Source organism: Sciurus carolinensis, chromosome 4 (genome assembly GCF_902686445.1).
Source record: "Sciurus carolinensis chromosome 4, mSciCar1.2, whole genome shotgun sequence".
NCBI classification, from domain to species: Eukaryota; Metazoa; Chordata; class Mammalia; order Rodentia; family Sciuridae; genus Sciurus; species Sciurus carolinensis.
The window spans coordinates 130,268,781-130,289,190 of NC_062216.1; the positions used below are offsets into that span (position 1 = coordinate 130,268,781).

General features: G+C 37.2%; 1 protein-coding gene across 2 annotated transcripts in view; it reads left to right on the top strand.

Annotated features, from left to right (window-relative positions):
* Positions 1–20,410, top strand: part of Lgr5 (leucine rich repeat containing G protein-coupled receptor 5) — a 67,158-nt gene that overhangs the window by 39,561 nt on the left and 7,187 nt on the right. The window contains exons 5-13 of one of the 2 annotated variants that reach the window (XM_047549448.1): positions 1,811–1,882; positions 4,636–4,704; positions 6,057–6,128; positions 9,917–9,988; positions 10,266–10,334; positions 10,433–10,504; positions 13,989–14,054; positions 14,969–15,040; positions 19,675–19,746. In XM_047549448.1, coding sequence (XP_047405404.1) covers positions 1,811–1,882; positions 4,636–4,704; positions 6,057–6,128; positions 9,917–9,988; positions 10,266–10,334; positions 10,433–10,504; positions 13,989–14,054; positions 14,969–15,040; positions 19,675–19,746 — 636 coding nt within the window. The remainder of the gene's footprint in view (positions 1–1,810; positions 1,883–4,635; positions 4,705–6,056; positions 6,129–9,916; positions 9,989–10,265; positions 10,335–10,432; positions 10,505–13,988; positions 14,055–14,968; positions 15,041–19,674; positions 19,747–20,410) is intronic. The other variant, XM_047549449.1, reaches the window with a different exon arrangement.

The following is a 20,410-nucleotide window of genomic DNA, read 5'->3' on the forward strand; positions in this document are numbered from 1 at the left end:
AGTCATGAAAGTTATTTTTTTAAAGTCCTCATTTTTTATAAAAATTGAGAGTCAGGTCAAATTGAAAGATGCCTTTATTATTTTAAAATGTGTATCAGTAATATTAGTAATATCTATTAATTACTTCTTGAGTCAAGGAAAGAGAAAGGAGAACCATCCCTTGACAGCAAGTTATGCATTTTACAACTTTTATCTGATAGGCCTAGATTTCATTATTTTAGTATATCAAAATGATTCTGAATAAGTAATGTTACAAAAATAATCAGTCTCCTTTAAGAGTGAATCAATATTCCCCTTCATTTATAATAGAATAGCCAATCAGTGCTGAGCAGGAAGTCAGCTGCTGCTTGAAAAGCTATGAAATCAATTTGCTGTAGTGTATTAGTCAACTTCCCATCACTGTGACAAAATACTTGAGGCAAACAATTGAATGGAGAAAGGTATATTTTGGCTCATGGTTTCAGAGGTTTCATGGCCATTTGGTCCTGTTGCTTTGTGGGGGACTCATGGCAAGGTAGCAGATCATCATCCAAGATAGTATGTGGTGGAGCAAAACTGCTCACCTCATGCCATCTGGGAGGTAAAGAGAGAGAGGAAGGGGCTGGGTCCCAATATCCTCTTCAAGGGCACTCCCCCAATTACCTAACTTCCCTCCACTAGGTTCCACTCCTAAAGGTTGCCACAGGGGATGTTGAAGATCCAAACTGTAACACTCAGGATCTCTGAGGAAGGTCTGCACATTTCTCCCTTTGCTCCATGCCACCCACTGACTCACTGCAACCTTCGGTCACCCCACTTTGTTACCAATTTGATTACATGTTCATCTCTTCCACTGAGTGTAGTCATTGAAAGCTGTTCAACATCTTACCCATCTTTTTTAGCTTCCCCTCAATCCCCCTCCTCATCTATTGCACATAGAAGATATTCAACAAGTATTACATTGGTCTCTTGTGAAATCAAAACTTATTAGAAGAAAGATCTAAGGTTTGAATTAAAAAAAAGAAATTTGGGGGGATGTTTACAAATATTCATACAGAATTCCAAATATAAAAATGATACTGCTGACCCACCAGAAGCTGCTTTAAGTTTTTTTTTTTTTTCTTCACTCGTGGGGATGGATTTACAGAGATTCAGCCATTATTTTTCACCCTATTATTTTTCACCCTATCCCCCTTAAAGCCATTTTCCAAAATCCTCTTGGGAGTTGGTCCAGTTTTCAGCTGCGTACACAGCTGTTTTCTTTGGCTCTGACCTGACTTATACCCCAATTGAGCAGAAGGTGATAATTATACATATTAATACTGTGTCAAGATAACTAATCTTCTTGGGCAGTCAAAAAATCATTCCCTATGACTGAAATCATCATTTCCTGTTGACCTGTGGCCCAATCCTGGGAATGTAGCCGCTATAAGCCTTCAGCTTTAACAGAAGACGTGCTTAGTACACCTATGACCTTCCCTCTATCCTCCACATGTCAATGATGATCAGTATCTCTGCTTCCCATTCTATAGCTCAAAACTGTACTACATAAACTATAATGAAAAGTATGCTGAAAATCCTGATCTTACTTATATAGATCATGTTGCTCATATTATAATACAAGATCCCAAACCCAAACAGTAAAACTGTGATTATCTTTTAAATTCTCTGTGAGCAAATGAGGCATGTAGACTTTTTTTTTTTTTAATGTTCATTTCTCATAATGAGTGCATTCTTTGGTATAAGTTTCTTTGGATTTAAGCAATCAAAATGTGCCTAAATTTGCCATGTGCAGTGTGCCTTCCTGACTGTCTATAACATTCTCCTGCAGGCATCTCCATAACAATAGAATCCACTCCCTGGGAAAGAAATGCTTTGATGGGCTCCACAGCCTAGAGACTTTGTGAGTTGACCTTTTATTTGTTTCCCTTTTTTCAGTGTTTTCATGAATATTCTGAAAGAATCAAAATAGCCTTGAAGCCAACTTGCTGTTTGGTTTGGTTAATTGCCTGAGTTTTAAACAGATATTTACAGTGGTTTTATCACACGGCACGCGCGCACCCCCACCACACACACACACACACACACACACACACCTTGCAGAGCTAAACAATAAAAGTGAGGTTTTATTTTAATCTAATGAGAGTGATAAATTAGTTAGAATAATTTTAAGTTAAATGAGATGTTCTCTACTGAGCAGCGACTGTTTGCTTAGGAATGTGTATTCTCTGCCAAAGATCAATTCTGTATTGTCTCTGAGGCTCACTATTCAGGAGTTTGGTCCTCCCTATTGATGAGCAGATGAAGACTAGGTGAAGGCTTGAGTTGCCAATCCAAGATGAACAAGCATTTCATTAAGAAATAGAATTCATGCTAAAGCAATTCCAAGAACTGCAAAGTAGTAATAACTGCCATTTATTGAGTATATTTATAATCAATTATTGCAACTGAACACTGGCATACATTGTTCCAATAATTTTTACAAATATCCTATGCATGTAGCCATTTCATCCTACCTTAGGATGACATCCTATAGTGACCGTAAGTTATTTTACCAACATTATATAGCCAATAGCCAAACAGGGCCTTGCTTCCTTCTTTAATCTAATTCTGAACTTCATGTTTACCCCAGATACTACTTCCAAAGAATAGGTCCAAAATTCAGTCCTTAGTTGGTACCTATGACTAAAATGATTCTGGCCAGCTGAACATAACCTAGAGCTTTTCCAAAAGCCAAGGTAGAGGTCCTCACAGGTCACACCAGGGCCCCAGCCTTTTCCCAAGGGAGGAGCTGCTCTTCATCGCCCCATTGAGTGGGAGAGGTTTAATGAGTGTGAGGCAACAGGCAGTGAGTATCCTGAGTATGCTGTGAAAGGAAGGTGGCTGCAGCAATGAGCTCATCCCCATCCCCAAATTTCCATGTTCAAGTATCATAAACCACCCAGGGCCACTGAATCTACTATGCTGGTTCTGACCAGGAATGTGGGAGCAGGTGACAGAAGTCCACTTCTCCCATGGCCTTAGGGCCCATTTTTCATTTGCATACAAAGTTGACCAATTTGCATATGGTCAATTTAGCTTCTAACCAGGTCTGTGTCCACTAATGTCCTGAGAGACCATTTGTTGTTGGTCTTCTTATAGCAATGAGCTCTAACAGCTCTCCTACTGGGTTATGTAAATCACTCTGTTTCCTTGTAGATGCCAAAGATGGACTTGTTCAGACAGGACCTTGATGTCAACTTAATGGCATAGATGAGCAGTTCCCATCAGATTCTAGGAAAAATTAGAACTTTCTTCTCTACACAAGGTTGAGCTGGGATCCTAACAATGAAAAACACCTTCCAGTCCTTTCAACAGGTCAATAGGAACAACAACAAAAAATGGTCTTTGATGGGTATTTCCGTGGTTTTTCTTTTTCCTCAATCCTGGGTAAAAACCCAGGTTTACATATAATACCATAAAACAAAACATTTCAGGGCAAAATTCCTACAAGTCTTATAGACTCCTCCCTCTTTGCCCAGGGCTACAGAGGATCAGCAAATTGGTTATTCCAACCTCTTCCTTTCTCTCACTAGAAATTCAAGTAATTTATAAGGGTCCAATCCTTGTTTAATCAAAACAGAGCATCTGGAGAGATTTACAAACAGGAAGAAAATTTATGTGCACAAAAGACATGAGTTTCCTGCCTGCAGTATAACTTAAGGAAGGTTTGTGCCAGACAAGTAGGAATCTTGATTCATGTTTAGCTCAGCCAAATTATCCTTCTCTTAAAATTAAATAGCAATTCTTCTCCACAGAGGAAGATCTAACCACATCTGATTGCCTGACCAAAAGGTTTTCTGCGTCATCTGGGAAATCTGCCATTCCCAGAGACCAGGAGGCAATTACTTTTTCATACGAAGATGTAGATATAAGGTGAAGTAAGTCCATAAAGCACTTGTGAGTAATGGAATTGAAAAGTCATTTGTGTCATAACAGATAGAGAAATTAATGACTTGAGATGGTCTACCCTTTCCGTCGCTCTGTGTGAGGGATAATATAGAGCTTTGCCTCACAGACCAAAGAAAACAGCATGCTTCTGATTTGAATCATTTGTGACCCTAAGGAAATTCTTGACTAGGTGCTCCTCTTCCCAGTATATGTATCCCATAAACCTCTCCAGAACCGGGTCCCATCCAGGACTTTAGGCTGAGAGAGATGCAGTCTCTTTGAAGGAGTCAGGAACAAATCAGCCCTCCAAGATGTCTTGTCCCCAAGAAGAGGAGGGAACAAGAAAGGGGATGCGACCCAGAAGCCCCAATGAGTACAAATAGAAGCTGGCAATTTAGTGAGCCAGGTTCAGATGAAGAACTCCACCAGCATGCAGTCAGCACCCCAAGTTAATGCCACTGCTACACATTTCTTCCTGTTTTAAATGACTTAGACCTGTTGAGCCTGGACTGACATTTCTCTTAATCAGTGTAATGACCATTGAAATGCAAATGCCTGTGGAATCTGTGATCAGCAAGCTAAGAAAACCCTCTTCATAAAGAGAAGAAATGAGAACTTTCATCAGTGATATGAGTTCATTGGAACAGCATGTGAACTTACCTTGTGAAATATAGTTGGGATGAATTTAGAAATGAAAAACTGACAGTATTATTTATTTATTCTCAGAGATTTAAATTACAATAACCTTGATGACTTCCCCACTGCAATCAGGACCCTCTCCAACCTGAAAGAACTGTGAGTATTTGGAACAATTTTAATAGAAGAATTTTGTTCTTCATGAATTTATTTTTAAAATATACATTACTCTTATATGTGATATGACTTGCTGGAAATTTTTTAAAGTTAACGTAAACAGTGATTAAGTATACTGGAAATATATTTTAATTGATTCCTATCACCAGCAAATATTGGAATTTTAAATTTATGATAGGGTTCTCATATATTTATATAAGAAATACACATTTCATACATCTCTAAGCCATACTCTTTTCTCTTTTCCTAAGTCATACATATTCACATACATTGAATATAGTATATTATATTATAGCATATAATGTATATAGTAAATCTGTAGTAGAGCTATATAATACAATGCAGTTATTTGCTGAGCATTTCTAAGAATCCAAACATTTCTAGGTTGCATGAGTATAGAACTGAATGAATAAAATACCATGTGTCTTGCATAATACTAGATGCTTTCACATACATTTCATCATATTTCGTTTAAAAAACACAATTTTACTAAAGGAAAGCTAACTTTCAGTCATTAGGTTACATATATTGTCATTTAGATGATATTAAATTTGCTTTTCTTCATACCTAAAACGATGAATAGCCTATATAAATAATGTTCTAAATAAAGGTAGAACCTTATTCCCTTGGCAGTGAGAAATACCATACACAGCAAGAGAAGGAGCTTATTTATAAGAAACAGCCCTCAGGGGTTGCCTCAGGAAACCCCACATGCAGCTCAGCCAGGCAGCCTTCCCTGTACTGCTACTCACCTCTGACCGCCCCAGACCTGCAAGACCCAGAGATCACTGACTCTGTCCCTCTGCCATTCAGGCAACATTAGCCTGATGAGAAGTCATTTTTATTTATTACAGACTCGCTGAGCTGGGGCACCTTTCTTCAGGTCAGGAAATTTTGTCCTCCTAAGGAGATTACTTAAATCTCTACTTCACTGCAGCTTAAGTCAATTTTCTCTTCTCTTCCTTCAAATGGGGTCAGGAGGAGTGATCCTAATCCTCTCTCCAAAGATAGTTCCCACTTCTCAGGCTGCTATACAATGGCACTCTATTGGATATTAACAGGTGGATTTTCTTTTTATAACATGAGCTTGTAAGTTTCCATTAAAAAAACGTTATTTTCAGAATCTCACTTCCTCTTTCAAGAAGAGGCACCTTTTTCTCCTGAAGAGTAAATGAGGGTCCATAAGCTTCAAACCTTAGAAAGAAATTTAATTTTGTCCTCTGGTTATTGAAAGTGCTGAATATTATCACGGTGGGGGTGAGGGGAGCTATTAAATAATTATACCTCACACATGATTTTCCATAAGTTGTTTTTTTTCCCCCTTCTTTTTCTAGAGGATTTCACAGCAACAATATCAGGTCAATACCTGAGAAAGCATTTGTAGGAAACCCTTCTCTTATTACAATGTAAGTAACCTTAGTGCTTTGGGGTTTGTCCATACTGAAATATAGTATATGTTGTACTTTTAAATATAATGCAGTGTCCTATGTTTGCCTGAGTTTTGTCTCAGTTGGTGTAATAATCTATGTAGAGCAGTGTACCTGGAGATGTTTTGGCAGGTTTCAATTGAGCACTGAAATAACATAAAACTCCTTTTTTAAGATTCATGATGTGCATTGCATTGTGCTTGGATGATTCCAGTGCCTATCACATTTCACAATCTTATAAATGCTTTTGGTTATCTCTTTTTTTCTATGGAATGAAACTGATTTTTAGAGCATCATTGTTAAGTCTACATAGTCATCTAAGGACGTCAACCCAAGAGTACTAGAAATATAAATTATCATATGTACCACCATTTGACCCAGTTATCCCACTCCTTGGTGTATACCCAAAGGACTTAAAATCAGCATACTACAGTGATGAAACCACATCAATGTTTATAGCAGCTTAATTCACAATAGCAAAGCTATTGAACCAACCTAGGCATCCTTCAACAGATGAATAGATAAAGAAAATGTGATATATACACACAATGGAATATAACTCAGCCGCAGAGAAGAATAAAATTATAGCATTTGCTGATAAATGGATGGAAATGGAGACTATCACACTGAGTAAAATAAGCCAGTCCCCAAAAACCAAAGACCAAATGTTCTCTCTCATATGTGGATGCTAACACACAATAAGGAGGCGAAAGAGGGATAGAAGTTCATTAGATTAAACAAAGAGGAATGAAGGGAAGGGAGGGGCATGGGATTAGGAAAGTCAGTAGAATGAATTGGACATAACCTTCCTATGTTCATATATGAATACATGACCATTGAAACTCCACATTATATTCCACCACAAGAATGGGATTCTAATTAGATTAAGTTATACTCCATGTATGTATAATATGTCAAAATATACTGTCATATATATCTGAAAAGAACAAATTTTAAAAATTAAAAAAGAAATATTTAAACAAAAAAATAAAGAAATAAAAAATTATCATATGCAAATAGGACTTTGCAAGCAGTAGACTCCAACCTAAGTTGGTGTTGGGTGGAGGGGTAGGGTTTTATGCTACCCTGTCTACTCATTATCAAGCCTAAGCATTGAGTCACAGTTAAACCAGCTAAGATGTAATTCTAGAAAGGTACATATGAAGATTTATATGCTGCACAAGAATAAAATTAAGTTACAACCACAAAGCATAACTAAGTTTATGCTTCACATTAGCACAGACAGACAATTGATGACATGTAGGAAGATGAAAATATACTAGTATTAGACTACTCTTCGTTAAAAGATACCTGTCCAATCATGTTTGGGGCATAGTATTGGCCTGGGGTCATTCATTGGTAAACAGAGAGACGGAAAGTAAGGACAACTGCTGAACATGACTCAAGGGGCACTTCTTGGCAGATGTTTATCCTGAGCCAACTTGATCCAGAGGCTTTTGGGAACCATGTGGCATTTGTCACCAGTGAGTTGGAGCCCCAATTAACCCTGACAACTGGAAAAAAAATTTTTTTTTTTTGAACTAACAAACAAAACAAAGCATTCCATCACCTCTGAAATGTTCTGGCAATATTTGGATAAGCTAAGGGTTTTAAAGTGTATTGAACAATAAACATTAGTCCTCATTAGAGGGTATTTGCATATTAAGAGGTTAGCAAATTGCATTGCCTTTGCTCCACTTTCCTTGCAGGCCTGACTGGTTTTTACTCACTCTTTTGATATGCTAATACCTCCTGAGGAGGACTAACAGCCCCTGTAGTTATTAGAGCTCCTAGTCACTGTTTGATGGTGGTGGCCGGTTTCTGTCTGACATTTTCCTCTCCTTGCTCCCACATCCATTTCCACCTCCTGTCACCACCAGCCCCTTTCATCTCCTCCACCTCTGCATGTTTCCTGTGTCCTATCCTCACTCCACCTCTGCAGTTCCAAACCTACCACACCCTTTTTATCCCCACTGAACCAGCCTCTCTGCTAGCCACTACTTCTCAGCTTCTACCTATGCAAATGAGGCTGTTCTGCCTTGTGTTCCTTAAAACACAGCATCCATCTTGTCACTTGCTTGCTGTGAAACAGACATACAGGATTGCCTGTTTCCATTAAAACCCTTTATCTGACATTCACAGTCCTCCTCAACAAGGCCTAAGTCAACCCTCCAACCTGTTCCTGAACGCTCTCCTCAGTTATGCCATAAGCCAGACCAAAAGAAGCTTTTTCATAGAATGAAGCTCTTCACTTCCATTTCCTCACAGATCTGGTTGAAATTCTGTCTTCAAATGCCATTTCTTGAGGTTTTTCCTCATCTTCCTCCTAACATATGAGATAACTCCCTTCTGAAAACTCCAGAGCTCCTTATTTGTATTTGTGATACTGTTTTTCTTGTAGATAGATATGTATACTCATTCCTGCCCAGAGAACATGTATTTGTACATGTACATGAACACATTATATCCAGATAGCATATAGTATAGTCAAAAGCTAATGTGATATTACCAGGAAAATTCCATTTTTAAATCATAGAGGTTATAATCCAGCTCTTCTCTTTCTCTTACTGATTGCCTAATTCCAAGGGAAAAGAAGAGATCAAAGAGTAGAAGAACAGAAGAGGATTTAGGTGTTAGGTAACAATTGTATTCCAAGTACTTTGCCAGACGCTATACCATTAGCTCTTTTGATTCTTATACAAAGCGTACAGTTAATGTATGATTGTCTCAGTTTAACTAATTGGAAAATTGAGGCTCTGGGAGGTAATGAGCTTTCCAAGGTATCTGAGCCTCAATGCTCTTCTCCAAAAGCGAAGAAAATATTATCTACACTGTGGATCAAAGTTGCTGCATTGGATCAATTGATGTGTGTCTATATGGAAATGCTTCATCAAGTGGAAAATGATATGCTGTTATTTATTCGTTTTATCCCAACTGATTCCAAGATCCTCTAGGGCAGGATCATTTTATCTTGCCTCTTCAAAAACCCAGCATCTAGAATAATGCTCACATGCATAGTAGATACCCAATGACAGCTTCTTTAATAGATCAGTCTTTCAATCCCCATATTATTTACCCTCATGCTTTGAACATAGCAGACACCAATAAATATTTGTTGAATTTAATTGAATGAACAAAATGTCTCAGCTAAGTATACAGGAGCTCCATTGATCGGGCAGTTAATATATATTTCAATTAACATTGAAAATATATTGTAAAAGTATTCTTTAAGTTGTAATAATGTCTCACCTTTCAAAGCAATAATTAATTCAATAAAATTCTAATGTTAAGAAAAACCCCAATTCCTCTTAAATAATTTAAAGAGAGCCTTGTGTGTGTTATGATATTTGACCCACAAATAGAACCTTCAGTGGATATAGATAAACTTCATCTTTCTTTAATGATACAATTATAAACACCTTGAGTTACCTTTTTGCCACTCAAATGTTGGTGCCACACAGATGTTGGAGGCTGAGAAAGTTTTTAAGAACAATTATGGTCAGTTCACTTGCTTTTCTTGCTTAATAATTATCATTCATAGTTGTCTTGCTGTCAAAAATTTTAAATTTGATATAATATAGATTTCTTACCAAAAGTCTTACAATATGGGTCAAAACACTGTTGAGGCTTTCCTAGAGTCAAGTAATCAGGAATGTTATATAATATAGTGTAATTAAAATTACATAAATAGAGTTACGTGTTGAAATTTCAAACAGATATTCATTTCAAACAGATATTCTAAGACATTGGTGTTTGCATTATTTCAGACATTTCTATGACAACCCCATCCAATTTGTTGGGAGATCTGCTTTTCAACATTTGCCTGAACTAAGAACACTGTAAGCGTCTGTTTCTCTCTGTGATTTTTATTGTTGTTGTTTTGGTTTGGTTTTGGTTTTGGTTGTATAGTACTGGGCTTGAATCCAGGGCCTGATGCATGCTAAGCAGGTCCCCTACCACTGAGCTCTATCCCCAGCCCCCACTACTTGTTTCTCCCCTGTCTCCAGGGATTTCTGTGAAGATCAAATGAATATTATAGGTTGAAGTGCTTTGAAAATGGCAATAAGAACCACCCCTAATCTTCTCCCACTAACACTTATATATTCCTCCTTCTAGGACTTTGAATGGTGCCTCCCAAATAACTGAATTTCCTGATTTAACTGGAACTGCCAACCTGGAGAGTCTGTAAGTACTTGAGTATACTCCTAACTTCGGCCAGAATCAAAACATGTCACTGTGTGATACGTGAATGAAAGAATTATGTCTGGTTTGTGTTTTAACAGGACTTTAACTGGAGCACAGATCTCATCTCTTCCTCAAACCGTCTGTGATCAGTTACCTAATCTCCAAGTGCTGTACGTATCAATGAGGTGATAACATTGTATAAATAGACAACTTCCATTTAGGAGAAATGGTAGACATTATTTTAATAATCCTTTAAAAGGGGAGAAAGTTATTTCCTTGCAGGTCTCCAGGAGGTCAGTCCTCCTCTATTGTCTACTTTGGTCCAGGCTTTCTACCATAACCCTGGTAACCACGGCCTTGTGACCTGTTTCCAAGTGCTAACCGTCATCCACTAGAGTTCCAGTTGGCACATGTTTCCTTTCAGAAAATGAATATGAACAAGCCAAAATAACTTCATTTCCTCCTCTAAACATAACATAATGGATCACCAACCCAAGTTGAATACCAAAATAAGAAATTGAGTTTTTGAGCTGGCACAAACCTTGGTAAAGGTAACCAAACATTCTTCTGGAGTAGTTTTGAGTGCCATGTTCTAATGTTTCACCTGATCATTAAGCAACTTGCTTATGTTATTCTATTGATTTGGGACCTTTTCCCCTTCCTTTCCCATGTTTTATGAAAAGTGAGTTATAGGATTTGAAAAGCCTAGTTTTAACCCTCTACTTTCAGTCTTCTCCCTCAGCACCCCCTCAACTCTACTCCCTTCCTCCCAAGTATTGTCTGGGCTTAATGAAGGGGCCCGTGGTCCCTTGCCATGGCTCTACTCTCACATAGTAGACACCCATCATGGATAAATGCCTATAATTTCACCACAGGCTTTACTTAGTATCCAAATGACAAGCAGCACTATATATGCCAGGTAGAAGAATGGGAATATCTGCCACATGATTCTGCCTTCTCTCATCCCCAGGTTGCCCTGTCACTATGAAACATACCAGGTACCCCCACCCAAAAGACCCTACCATAGTTAATCTTTTACCATATTTGTAACATATAAGCTTCTTTTCTTGCCAATAAGATTTTACAGAAGTCAGCAGGATTTCTGAGCATTGTGGTTTGAAGTTTCCTCTTTCATGTAAGTGCCAGGTTTGCAGACAAAAGGTGTGATCTAGTCTGTCTCAAAGAGAGCTGGTTGCTGTGCTAAAGATATTATCTCTGTTTTCTTGGTAAAAACTTGTAACACCTCTTTCTAACCTAAGACTATGAGACAAAGAATAACTGTTAAGTTCCCACCCATTGGGCATAAAGTTCAAAGAATTTCCAGACTCGGGATCCCGAGATTTTTAGGCATTATCCCCTCTAGACTGCTGCAGCTTAAATAAACCTGCTTCCTAAAAATGTATTGGGTATCCAGCCTCATCTGTCCTACCTCAACTGTAGACCCCGTTATTCAGTGATGTGGTGGTACAGTAACACCACGTGGTAGGCTTGAAATCAGTCATTCACGTCTGAAGTAAGGGAGATAGAGCAAGTCTCCCCTTCTTTACCCCATGCTGCCTTATAAGGTGTAGCTCCAGATGAGAAAACTGAGAATTAAGAATGTTAAACACATTTGTCAAAGTCACATTGCAAGAAAGTAACAGACTTTGAATTGAAATACAGTCAGTTTGAATAACTGGGAGAAAGTGTGTATCCAGCAAGTAGCAGAAATTTGGGAGGCCATCTTAGAATTCTTCTTATGAAACACTGAATAAATATAATTATCACCATTTCTTGAGGAATCTGGCTCAATTATCTGATTCATATTTCACATAATGTAACTGAAAGGAAGGGAGCCAGTGTGTAAATTGCATCTGTTTCCTCTGTGTCACATAGTGAATGGTAAACCGCTCAGGTCCAGAATGGTAGGAACAAAAGCCAACTGGCATTCAGAGCAAAGACTCCCAAACCTATTTTTCTGAAATATTTTTGAAAGACCCCAAAGAATCCAAATACATTAACAACAATATCTTATTTTTAAAACACTTCAACTTATAATGTCTTTTGCCCTTCACGACACTCCTGCAAGATGAGCAAGGCAGGTGTCTTCCCATTTAAGGAGAGAACTGAGAAAGACACCAGTGCTTCTCAACCAAGTTGAATGAATAGAAGTTGAGACTAGAACCAGGTCCATGGCCTTAATACAGGATCTTTATGCACTTGAAAGTATGTCTGAGACAGCCCCTCCTTCGGTTGAGGAAATTTCACTATACATGTGTTATGTTGCCCCCAAGTTCCTTCACCCTCTTGGGAATTGCTTGACTCACCACTCAGGCTATGTGTGACTTTCCCCACCTACTAGCTGGTAATCTTAGGTAAGTCATTTCAGAATGTATGTGGATAATCATAGTGTCTCCTTCATAAACTGGTCACAGGATTAAATTAGATAATTCAAGTAAAGCTATAAACCTGGTGCCTTTATATAAAAAGTGCTTGATCAATGTTAGCTATAAAAACTATTAAGTAGAAGGTAGACAGAGGCAATTCTAAGTCTTTATATAGAAGATTTTACGTACCTTCTACTAAGATGTACACAAGAAAGGCTTAACCCCATTTGCAACCTGTACTGGTGAGTGAACCAAATTATCATCATCTTTGATAATACATGTATTTATTTTAATACATTCACTATTTTTCAAAAAAAATACTATATTGGTAATCAGGTATATTTTTGCACAGATGTGGAATTTTTTGTTGGTGTGGTTGTTTGGGATTTTGGGGGAGTATTTTTCAAACTTCTAGTATGAACTACAGATTTGCATCTGCAAATAGCTTTATTCAAACTACTTATGTATAATAACTGAATTCTATTCCTATCTAAATCCCATTTCCTCAAAAAAATGTAAGATAAAGTGATCAACTATAAGAACAGAATAATTTTAAAGTATCCTAGAAAGGAGCATGAATTTTTGAGTTGCTTAGTGGTGATCTGGTTTTAAGAATTAGAATCAGGCATGAAAATGTGTTAGTTGATTACCCAATAACTTTTAAAACAGGAGAGGTTTTTAAAATATATCTCTGTTACTTTATCTACCAGCTTTCTCTCTCTTTTTTTAACTTTCTGCAAATTACCATGACTTGTTTTAGATTAGCTATATTATACTATAAATGTATCCAGATGTTTTTGTTATTCTGTAATTTGTTGCATTTGGGCTAAAGACTTTCTTAGATTTCCCTCCCCCACCTATAGTGATTGATTTCAAAGTTAGTGCTATGTTTTGAATTGTTGGGTTTTGTTTTTAAGTTCATTAAAGAACCAACAATGATTTCTATTAGCTACAGAGATACAGAGGCTCTTAGAGACAGATTATTTAATTTGTACTAATTTCGGTAAGAAAATGACTAGAACATTGTAGATCATCACTAATGACATATAAATACAGTAAGTAAATTATTTAAATCAATTAAAGAATTACAATATTTATATTTCAGTAAACATTGGAATCCATTACTTAATCCAATAATGCCTATGACTACCTGCTGCATGGCAGGGCTGTGGAAACTTCTAGAGTCGACCTTCGGGGGATATAACATCTTGGAGGGAAAAGGAGAGAGAAGCTGTTTCCTTACAATTAATGTGTTAAGATTTTCCTTTTCACACCTTCTGTTTTTCAGAGATCTGTCTTACAACCTGTTAGAAGATTTACCCAGTTTTTCAGTCTGCCAAAAGCTTCAGAAAATGTAAGTCTATGAGAGTCTCTAAGTCACCTGACCAAAAAACAAGAGCCCAAACTCAGGTTTACCTGTGGCTAACTGGCAAGACACAAGATGCTTCTTCTTATACACACAAAGTGTGATCCCGTGAGCACCTAGACTACTGGGAAAATGACCATAATACTTTATGATGCTTTGTATTATAATATCAGCACAGTGTTCAATGTGCATCTGCTCTCCCTTCCCCAACTCTGTGCAATAATGAACTGAGGTTGTCTGAGTTTGGGAATTTTTCTTCTTCTACAAGTAGAACCAAATGTATACATCAAATGACTTGTATTATTTTTAATATGGGAGGACTTGGGTTTGTTGGTGTTTGTTTCATAACTACCATCTTTAGAGATTCCATATTTGTCATATTTGAAGTGGCATAGATGCTAGTTACACATGAAACATTTTGACATTCCTCTCTTAAAATTATGTCTCCTACAAAGCATCAACCTATGATTTTATAATCAGACCTCACTTTCACCAAAACAATATTAACCATCTACTTTTCACACTTCAGTTTTCTCTAACAGCCTTGGGGTGATTAAGACAGAAAAATAAAGCAAATTTATCTTTCAAAAAACAAAAAGGGTAAAGATTTGACATTCCTGAAGACTTTCAAAGAGCACAAGAAAAACTCTGAAGGCAGGGCCAGGAGAGGCATCCTCAAGTGTTTTGAATGATGATGACATGTTTGGAATATGGTTTTATATCTTCCCAAGGGACTCAGCAGTTTTGAAAGACAGCAACTTTTTTAAGTGCATAAATTGTAATATTCTTTTTTAAACAAACAAACACAGTTACTTCGTTGTCACAGGTAATCTCTCTGTAAAACTTGGTGATCTCTGAAACCTTTAACTTTGAAATCAACCCTTGGAATTCTGTCATTTCAGTGACTTCCGACATAATGAAATCTATGAAATTAAAGTTGACACTTTTCAGCAATTGCTTGGCCTCCGATCTCTGTGAGTACCACCTCCGCCCAGCACCTGCCACAATACAGAGCACTTTCCTTCTCTTTAGGGCTTTTCCCTAATATTTTCTTTTCACTCCATATTCACATTGTTGGGCCATGGTCATATATTTGCTATGAAAAGGCAAATATTTTGCTTTTGATAATTTCAAGGAATAAATTCAAAAGTAGTAAGTTTGTAGTTCTGCTCTCTACTAGTCAGCAGACATGCAAATCTGATGAAAAGATAAGGGACCAAGTTGTTGAAAAGCCCATATACAATGTGCTTCTGTTCCACAGCCTAGAATTGGCAGTTGGCATACAAAAAGGGGATGATCATACAATTCTTCTTGCCTGCTTTTCTTTCCTAGTTTAAGGTTTTGTGTGTCTCAAAGTGCTTAAGAATAACCTGGGGGTGATGGTGAAAAATGCAGACTTCAGGTCCTCACCTGCCTCATGAGTTAGAATCTCTGAAGTGTGGCCTGGACATCTGCATTTTATCAAGCTCCTTAAGGTTAGAGCAAAAAATGTTTCCATTACTCAAGAAGTATAACTTACAATTATTTAATTCCATTTGATGATTGAAAACATTGCATATTTTTAAAATTAAGAAATGGTATTAAATTATTTTAATTTTAATTTAAAAAAAAGAAAAACGTTTTATAAAATAATAGTTATATTTTTTCTGTACTGAAATTGAATTTAATAAGACTTTTGATGAATGGTGATGATATTGTAATGTTAATGAAGTATGTCTGTTAAAAACCTTTTCTTTCACTGACTTCTAAAGTTTTTCTTAACATTTAAGCAACTCTGCCTTAAAATACTTCCACGTCTTAAAACATTTTAAATTTACCTCATTTATTCACTTTCTTCTGTCTCCCTGCCCCCAAAAAACTTCTCTGCGTTGCCCTTTTCTTACTTTTGCACTAAGTCTACTTGCGTAAGTTATTTTACTTCCTAAAAATATATATAATATAAAATATGACTTATAAAAAATATAAATATATATATATATATATATATATATATATGCATTATCTACTTTCATTACCTGTCTTATTCAGCAGGTTTGAGTTCTGGCTCTTTTCACAAGTCAGTTCTACTTTAACAGTCCGATCTCTAAAGATACCAGAAGAATGTCACAAAGACTCTGAAGGCTAAATGCGAGTCCCCCTGAATTCCTCCTTCCCTTAGACCTCACACCCCATCACTCCCTAACTCTGCCAACTTCAATTCCTTCTCTCCACTCTTCCACCACAGGCCTGTAGTGACGCACCAGGATCTCCATCCTCCTCCTCCTCCTCCTGTTGGTCTCCACACATTCATTCTCCAAAAAGATGTGAAAGCAATCTTTCTTACATAGAAGTCCACAGCTTCCCTGCTTTCTACGCCTTCTAGCCATTCCCCTACTGTCTTCAAGATCAAGACTCAATTTTCCACCTCTCTTCAAAATCCGATTCCAAACTCCTGGTTTCACCACATCTCTCTCCCACACATTCCCAGTTCGTCACATGGGTTGCTGTGTTTCCCCTTCCCATTGCCTGTTGGATTCCTCCCCACCCTTGACTTGACCCCTTGCCCATCCCACGAGAACAATGGTCTATCTTTGAGCCCTCTCCATTCTGATGCACTTTGCACATTCTCTACTATAGGACTTAACATTGGCATTGTCATCAGGTGAACTATGCCCCACCTAAAACAAGAGCTTTTTTGTCTTCTTTCGATGGAGTTCAGTGCAGTGGCTGTCTCGTTTATTTACTTAAGAATTCAAACATGAGCAAAAGATCATGAACTCTAGAGCCAGTGTACTTGAGATTGAATCCAGCTCCTGAGATTACTTTGTAGCTTTAGGAAACTGACTTTCCACGTATATCTCCACTTCCTCATCAGTAATACAGGGATAATAGTAGTATCTACCTTTTAGAGGCATTGAAGGTTATGAGATAGTACATGTAAAAATCTCACAATTGTACCAGCACATAGTAAGTATGTAATGATATTGTTATTATTAGAATAAGTGTATGGCATTTTAGAGTGTATCAGTGAGGATCCTGACAGGAAACAAAATTCTGTCGCCAATGGTTCAAACAAAGGATCACTTACATAGGTGCAGCAGTGAGCAAGCAAGGGTATAGGTCTGCAGAAACCAGCAACATTATCAAGACCAGGGTTAAAGAGATCCTGGGAGAAAATGGTGTTTCCAGAGCAAGAAAGAAATTGAGCATGGAGAGGGATAAAATGACTAAGAACCTATGTAGATGTCATCAAAGATAAGCTTTCGGGCTGGGGAGATAGCTCAGTCTGTAGAGTGCTTGCCTTGTAAGCACAAGGCCCAGGGTTTGATCCCTAGCACCAAAAAAAAAAAAAAAAAAAAAAAGATAAACTTCCAAAACAGGGAGAGAGCAGACCACAAGTGCCCTGACCTGACCTCTGTCCTCTGGGGTCTCCATTGGAAACCAAACAGAATAGGACAGGGGTGTGGAAAATGATGCCTTTAGGGCTGCTGCAGAGATTTCAGCATGTGCAAATGGGACAGGAAGTACCATTCTTTGAACATCTAAATTTTTACTTCTATACTTAAAACCCAGTCAAATCACTATAATGCCCCATGGCAGGATCGGCTTACTGTGAAGCTCCCCAGAATGCCCAGGTTCTTAATTCTGCCAAAGAGACTTTAACAGATGGTGTTACTTCCTCACCTCAGTGGCTGCACATTCCTGGAGCAGCTCAATAGAAGACGGGCTTCTTGCTCCTTGACCAGGAGCCCCATTGCCATTTGTATCTTTCCCACCCGCCATGCTTCTTAGCTGCCATCTTCTGTTCTGAGATCAGTGCAAAGACTTCTGATTTCCTCCAAAAAAGGAGGAAAGGCCCCTAACGAACCTTTCAAATAAGAATATAAATATTCTAATTAAAGGGATACAAATAGGAAAAGAAGAACTCAAGCTGTCACTATTCGCAGATGACATGATTCTACATTTAGAGGATCCAAAAAACTCCACCAGAAAACTTCTAGACCTCATCAATGAATTCAGTAAAATAGCAGGTTATAAAATCAAGACGCATAAACCTGAAGCATTTTTATTCATAAGTGATGAAACAGCTAAAGGGAAATGAGGAAAACAATTCCATTCACAATAGCCTCAAAAAAATAAAATACTTGGGAATCAATCTAACCAAAGAGGTGAAAGATCTCTACAATGAAAACTACAGAACATTAAAGAAAGAAAATGAAGAAGACCTTAGAAGATGGAAAGATCTCCCATGTTCTTGGATAGGCATAATTAATATTATCAAAATGGCCATACTTCCAAAAGCACTATACAGATTTAACACAGTTCCAATTGAAATACGAGTGACATTTCTCATAGAAACAGAGAAAGCAATCATGAAATTCATCTGGAAGAACAAAAGACCCAGGATAACCAAAGCAATTCCAGGCAGGAAGAGTGAAGCAGTAGGTATCACAATACTAGACCTTAAACTGTACTATAGAGCAATAGTAACAAAAATAGCACCATATTGTCACCAAAATAGACAGGTAGACCAATGGTACAGGATAGAAGACACAGAGACACACCCACATAAGTACAGTTATCTCCTACTAGACAAAAGTTGCCAGAAACTTACAATGAAGAAAAGAATGTGAATATTCTGAAATTACATTCACTCAGGGTAACTCAGGGGCCCAGTGTCATAAACATCTTCACCTGAGGAAATTTGTCTTAGATCTTTTATTTTAAAAATAAAAAATCTTAAATTCATAGTCCTTTTTAAAATATAGAAGTTCATATCGCTAATGACTTATAGATGTTTATACAAAGATATTATTCCAGCTAAATTGTCTACATTTCATTCCGTATATGGCAAGCGAATTTTATTGTCCCATAAAATATAGTTTTTCTTTGCTACCAAGGAATTTTAAGACAAACATAAGTTTGCCCCTATTTTATTCATATCCTAGGTAAGAATTTTCTTATCAGAAGTTGGACATGGTGGCAAACATTTGTAATCCCAGCCTAATGGAGAGGTTGGGGCAGGAGGATCCAAGTTCCAGGCCAGCAGTAGCAAGTTTGCTTAGATTGTATGAGGCCCTGAGTTTGATTCCCCAGTACAACAGGAAAAAAAAAAAAAAAAAAAAAAAAAAGTTAGTTATCAGTATCCTTTCCTGGAAATTTTCTTGAAAGCATCTTTTTGTTTATTTCAGGGTCTGACATATATGGGTGATATGCACAAATTTTAACTTGAGTTTTATTACTTATCCAGGGTCATTTATAATTTAAAATTTACTTGCTCGTAAGAAGACTCTTAGAAGTTTTTCTCTTCCTATCTCCTACCCCCACTCATTTTAGAAAAGCCCAAATAAAATTTTATAGCCATATTAAAGGCAAGAAGAGAATAAAAACCTAAAGTATCTACCTGAATGACTTGGTCTTGATTGCTTTAAACAAAGTTGATTTGAAGTTCTCTCTTTAGTCATTTTATACTACCAATGTCTTTATCTGAAGGACAGTTTGATGAGCTAATTGTTCTTGGTCTGAATAGAAATTAAATTTTGATAGAGGACTGAATACATATGGTAAAACCTCACATGTTCTTTATATATACGTGTAATCTTCTCTTTTGTCCTTTTTTGAAAAACAGAAATTTAGCTTGGAATAAAATCGCCATTATTCACCCCAATGCATTTTCTACTTTGCCATCACTAATAAAGCTGTGAGTATTTCATTACTTGTTTGTGGCATGTCTTTTAATAATTGGGGACCATCTAGATAATAAAAAAAAAAAAAGTTGATTTTGCTGAAGACACAATGCAGACTGCCTGTCCTCTGTGTTCTCCACCTTGAGCTGTGGTCACAATCAGGGAGGAGCTCCTCTGCTCCTCCAGGGCCATATGGGCCTTAAGTGGATAATTGAGATCTGAGTGACAGCTGGTTCTGATTATTCAGGTGAAGTCCATTTTTGCTGACTAATCAGGTGGAACGGAAAAATATGTCAATTCAGTTCTGAAGGGCTTCCTTTCTTATTGTTTGCCATTTGACTAATGGAAAACCTTCCTGTCCACCCCCCTCTTATTTTTTTCTCCTCCTCTTTCCATCTCTTGATCCTTCCTCTTCCTTTTTCTTACCTAATAGAGAAATAAGAATTGGTCAGAACTTAGGACAAGAAGGAAGGGAATAAATCCCCGACATATTTTATCTTTCATTCCTATCAATTTTCAAATAAATATAACACCTTCCGCTTGATTTTAGATGTCTCCATTTTGACAAAATGGAACCAAATGTAGAATAATTTGGTTGCAATTAAAATTGTTCCCCCTGTAATTCCGATTATAAATATTACAAGTAGAAAAGTTGTCAAGAGCTAAAACCAAAATGGT